General features: G+C 41.7%; 1 protein-coding gene across 1 annotated transcript in view; it reads right to left on the bottom strand.

Annotated features, from left to right (window-relative positions):
- Positions 1-764: 764 nt before the first annotated feature.
- LOC144371433 (uncharacterized) overlaps positions 765-6,000 on the bottom strand; it is a 77,242-nt gene continuing 72,006 nt past the window's right edge. Inside the window, exon 5 of the mRNA XM_078033751.1 lies at positions 765-1,154. Coding sequence (XP_077889877.1) covers positions 765-1,154 — 390 coding nt within the window. The remainder of the gene's footprint in view (positions 1,155-6,000) is intronic.

Genomic DNA, 6,000 nt, shown 5'->3' with positions numbered 1-6,000 from the left:
TTCATATTTTCTCTAGAACTTTTACCAACATATATATATATATATATATATATATATATATATATATATATATATATATATATGTTTGGAACTTGGAGGGAAAGGCTCAGAGATGGAGGCTCACATTGGCAGACATGGTGGAGTCAGGAGTCAGGGACAGAAGAGCAAGTCAGGCACACTCAAGAGAAGAATTGCTATCAGTTTCTGAAACCTGCTAGATATCCATGGGTGAGCATGTGAGTGCATATGTCTCCATATCCTGTGCAAAATCCCTGATACTGTGGTCACCCTTGTGTCCCTATAGTGGGTCCTGAGACTAATCTTGCTCTTGATAATGCACTCATCCAAGAAAACGTCATGCTTCAACCTCCCAAGGGAAGCTCTACACATATCATTTCCATGGGTCTATGGCTCAACCCATGTTAAGAATCTGTCTTCATCTTTCCTTAGAGGTGGAATGGGTATGCACACACAGAGACACACACAGACATGCTTGGTTCTTCTTCAAAGTGTCACTCACAGATCAGTCATTAACATCATTCACCAATTTCGATTCTCAATATCTTCTCCTCACCCCAAAATCAAATCTTACCCAAACAAAATGAAGATATTCCAACCATTCAAAAATGCAAGGGGATTTGTTTCAGATTTTGAAGGCCTTTTGTAAAATAAGAGTTCCTGGAGATGTTTTATGCTTATGTTCTCTGGGGAAAGGGCTCCAAGAATTAAACCAGAAGTGCAAGAAGTCACAACCACCTGTGGTGTTACCTTTGACTGTGCAGGGGTCCCTTTTGTGATTCTGTCACTCCTATGCTGACCAGCCCTGGGAGGAACTTATTGTTCTGATTCACTCTCAAGTCAAAGAGGGCAAACTGGTCTCCTGACCTCTCCTTGGTGAGGAATTGAAGGTCCCTCTTGACAGTAGCCTGTCCTCTATACCAGGAAAGCATGAGGCAAGCCTGAGATCGATGTTCCTCTTTTAAAGTCAGAAGTGCCTGTGCAATGGTGCAAATGTGTAGGTTCCTCCTCTTGGCCTGGGTGTTCAGAGGTGGGACTGTATTACACTGTGGCTGCTGTTTTCCTCCATTATGTGGATTGCATTTGGAGACTCCAGATGAGAGGTGATGCAAGTAACAATGCCCAGATAGTGGTAACTTGTGGAAAGAAAAGCATTATGAGCTTAGGTATACAACTCTATTTTCTTACCCCCGGTTGACTTTCATTCATTTTCTATGTAACACAGAGTCATTAAACACAAATGTGCTGGTACCAGACTGTGCTAGAAATTCCAAGGTGAGTACATAAGATCCCAGCCTTCAAAGGCCTCAAATTCTAGTCTTCCTTTTTGACCTTGGCCTTCCTCTCTAGCTCCTAGTCGTATCACAAATGCTTCAATGAAGTAGATATGAATGTCTGCCCAGAAAAGGGGTTTGAGAGAACATAATAATTCAGCTTCTGTTTCCTAAAGGATTTTATCTTGAAGAGGAAATCAAAGTAGAATGATAACCGCAGGCAAAAACAGGTCTGGCTGCAGAAAATAAAATACTGTGAATTGTAAGCATCAGAACTGCTCATGGAGGCAGAATCAGCATTTTCCCCAAAGGAGCCTCAATATCCACAGGGCCTTCCCCTCCCCTCCAATCGGAGTTGGATATGGCTTAAGGAGACACACCAAAGGAGCAGAGCAAGTTTGATTTCCATCCAACTGTCTCAGGGCTTCACTCATCTTCCTGCTCACTCTCCAGAGGTAGCTTCCCCTCCTCCCTCAGAATAGAGGCACTTTTAGGGTCTGCTCCCCACCATCCCAGCCACCTGTGCAGCTTGCTCCTCACTCCCTTCTGCCTGATGCAAAGTGAAGTCATGAGGTATTTTGGTCCCAATGATAGAAGCGCAAACAGCAGCTTCCACCCAACTCAGATGAGACCATGCATGTGAGATCTCTTTGCCATTTATAAAACTCTGATTAGGCAAATGCAAAAGGTACTTATTTTACAACTCTGAAGCTCAGTGTCCCCCGTGCACAGCAGCCATGGGGGAGGGGTCCTGCAGTGCCCTTCCTGAACGTCCAGTGTGGGTGATCTCCTTGCCCCATTTGGACAAGATTCTCATTTTCTAGAGCCATCTCTATTGGAATGAATTGAGTGTAAGAGTTCAAGACACAAAGACTGATATGATACTGCATAGCACCCTTTGTTACCTGCTTCCACAGGGGTATTAAGTATCACTAAACATGAGACTAGTAAGCCTTCCATGAGCCCTCTCTGATGATTGAGTTTATATATAATCCTGTGTCCATAACAATGTTTCAGTTAACAGTGGACTAGATCGTGGCACAGTGGTGGTCCCATCAGACTACAATGGATCTGAGACATTCCTGATGCCATCACAATGTCTTAACATAATGCACTCCTCATGTGTCTGTAGTGACCCTTGTGTGAACAAATCTACAGCACTGCCAGTCATATAAAAGCAAAGCACATGTTATGTACAATAATACAATAATAATGACAATAAGCAACTCTATTACCAGTTTGCATATTTATGATACTATGTATCTATAATCATTTCAGTGATTTCATAAAAAACAATTTTACTGTGAAATGGTGTGCCATGGTTCACTGGCAGCAGCTTTATACAGGTCAGGTTGATCTTATCTCTTGATAGCCTCAGAGGTCATGTCAGGTGGTGCATCTATACCATTTAGGTTGATGTAAGCACACTCTGGGATGTTTGCACAATGAAGAAAACACCTCAGAGTGAAATTCTCAGAATGTTCCTCCATTGTCAAGCAGCATAGGATTATTATTTTGAAATTTCTGCAGATGAGATTATGCATGTGAAATCTCTTTGCTATTTATAAAACCTGATTAGACAAATGCAAAAGGTACTTATTTTATAACACTGAAGTTCAGGGTCTCCATTCACAGCAGCATGCCCTAGGGGAGGGATCATATCATGACTGCAGGTCACCACACAAGCTGTTTCTACAATGACTATGTGAAGGAAACATTTAAGACACTAAACTGTTTAATTCAGGAAAAACGAGAACATGAAGTCAGCATGTTATCTTGGTCCCCAAATTTACTAGAGATCTGCTTGCCCTAGCCCACAAAGACATATACTCAGAACACAGGCTACCAAATACCATCCTTGTCTTGAGTGTTTTTCTCAACTATTCATTTCTCTAATTTATCAAGAAAATAATACATTTTAAAGGAAAATTTGATTGTTCACTTCTCTACTTGAAATCTATGTCAGGATCCCATTGTCTAAGCCCAAATCCCAGACACTTATTCAGAGCAGAGACATCCCACCCGTCACCTCTGCCCCTGGTGGTTCCACCCTGCCCCCTTCCCAGCCCTCAGCTTCTGCTCTCTTTCAAAGGCCATGTGTCACTCCTGCCCCTTCTATGGGTCTTCCATAGCTTCTTCAACACACTCTCTGTGGGTTGTCTAATTTGCCATTAGGCACCCAGCATCTTCTTTTTCTTCCTATAAAGCTTCTCTTCATTCTTCAAAACACAATTGAGATGCCATCTATTCTGTTGCCCCCTCTCTCACTGCGTTTTTTCTTTTGCACCTGTTTTATCTGTTCCTTGTATTGACCTCTGTTAATAGCTCCTGGATTTGACCTATTAATCAAGCATAGGTCATGAGCTCTGGCTCAGTCTGCCTGGGTTTCAATCCTGCCTCAGCTATGAGATTTTGGGAGAATAACCCACTTCTCTGTTTTTTTTGCTTTATTTATCTGTAAAATAGGGATTGAAAAAAATTCATATCTGCCTCAGGAATTATTGTTATAATGAAGTGAGTAAGTGCTCAGAACACTGTCTGGCATACAGTAAGTGCTCACTAAATTTCAGTCACTCTTCCTTCCATTGCTTCTTTGTTCATCTGCCTCAGAACCAGACCAGTTCCTCTTGTGGACAGGAACTGGACTATTGAATTTGCAACACAAGTTTCTGCCTAAAACCTTGGAATGGGTTAGGTTTCTTCTATTTAACTCAACAACTTTCATCCAACACCTTGGACTATAGCCACCTTTTATCCGAATTCCTCATTTCAAACCAATGATCCAGATAAACTGTTTTTTTTTCCCAAAGGCCCATGCCCCCCATCCCTCTCCCCTGCCACCTTCTCCACACCATTTTCTCCCTGAGCTTCCTACCTCTTCAGTTCCTCCCCAGCACTCTGCGTTTTTCTCATGGCTATTTGAATATTTAGAGATGGGAAAGCTGGGAGGGGGGAAGGGATCAGTAGGTAGAAGGGAACACACGGCAAGGCTCCTCCTGAGTGAATGTAAATGGCGGAGACCACAGAGGACCGTTGGCCACCCTCACTTTGTCTCAGGAGCTCTTAGAGCAACAGACACAATTCCCAGGTCAGGAACCCTTTAGTCTTTGTTGCCAGAACCGGCTCTGCAGGTGGAGCCCAGGATCTTGAAGTTTCAATAAAAACTCCAGGGGATTCTGTGTGCATTGCATTCCAGAGCCACTGACCTCTGGTCTTGACCTTGGCCACTGCCTCCAACGTGATATGGAGCTGGCTGGGGTTGATAGGGATGTCTTCTATTCTGACCAACACTTCTCCTCTATCACTACAATCCCACTTCTATTCCAGGTGCTGAGCCTGAATCAGGAAAACATGAGTCTTTCCCCAGAGAAAGTGTCACAAATTACCTTGGATCCACTAGGTTTTATTACCCCTAACCCCCACCTCCCTGCACTTTGGTCATGGACTCCATCAAGAAGGGTGAGTATGACTCAGAAAGCCACAGGCATAAATCACTTCATCTGTCCCCACTCTCCAGTCTCATGTATCAGCTCAAGTTATTTCTTATAACCTAATTTTAATCCATACTGATAACACGAGAATTTCCCTCAAAGAAATGAAAAAGTCAACTGGTAAAACTAAAGTTCTCCATAGCCCATCTCCTTCTATAACTCTTTCTAGACATAGCCACTGGTGTATTTCTTCTAGAGACATTTTTTGTATATTACATTTATGGAAATGTATACAGAGAACATGTAAGGGAGCTGGATTTGTATTTTTAAATTAATTATACCATAACATATGTATTTCTCTGAAAGTTGTTTGATTTCTATTTAATTTGTCTTTGAGGTTCCTCTATGTTTATATAAAACTCTGTCTCATTTTAAAAAAAAGCTACATTGTACTCTATCACATGGATATTACTTTATTTCACATTGACTTTATTGATGCATTTTAGTTAATTTCTAATTTTGACTCTTGTAAAAGGGGGTGTAATAAATACATTGACAGGTGCTTCCTCTGTAGTTGTATGAATATATCTCACAACAGAGATGGACACATAAAATAAAGGATAAAATACTATCCATACTTTACATTTTCATAGATATTGCTAACGTTATTGCAGATGCTATATCAGTGGTGAGAACTCGCTCTCCTATGAAGAAGGTATCCAATCCCCACGCCTATCAGTTGTTTTCTGATGCTCCATTTTCCCCACATTCTGATCTAGCAAGAACCACTCACCATGACTGTCCTCTCACGTGGTTGTCAAGTGTCTGACATGGTCATCTGGATATCAGGAGCAAGGGGGCATGGGTGTGTGTCCTTAGGAAGGACCCACTCCTTCTATCAATTTCAAAAAGCCATCATTGAGACAGGAAAAATTCATGGCCTCCCACCTGTGTTTCAACTTAGTTGGTCTAAACTGACTTTAACCTCCATGAGCCTGTTGAGCCATCTTCTGAGCAAGAAAATAATAAGCTACTTAAAGTAGATTAATTGCTCATTTTCAAGGGCTTAGGGTGACACTAGGTGCTGTATATTTAGATGTGCATACAAGCTTTATCCCTTCTCTCCAGAGAGCTCAAGAGTAGGTTTTATGCTAATTATAAGCATAAAACAGGTGGTAAGAAGAGGCTGTGGGTTCTTAAATGCTGAGCAACTGCATGTAATGGAACAAGAAAAAAAGAATGTTCTTTCAAGACCAGTTTGGAAACTTTTCAGGAGC

Source organism: Ictidomys tridecemlineatus, chromosome 16, assembly GCF_052094955.1.
Source record: "Ictidomys tridecemlineatus isolate mIctTri1 chromosome 16, mIctTri1.hap1, whole genome shotgun sequence".
Taxonomy (NCBI): domain Eukaryota; kingdom Metazoa; phylum Chordata; class Mammalia; order Rodentia; family Sciuridae; genus Ictidomys; species Ictidomys tridecemlineatus.
Note: the sequence above shows the minus strand (reverse complement) of the source record. Positions and strands in the feature narration are given on the sequence as shown.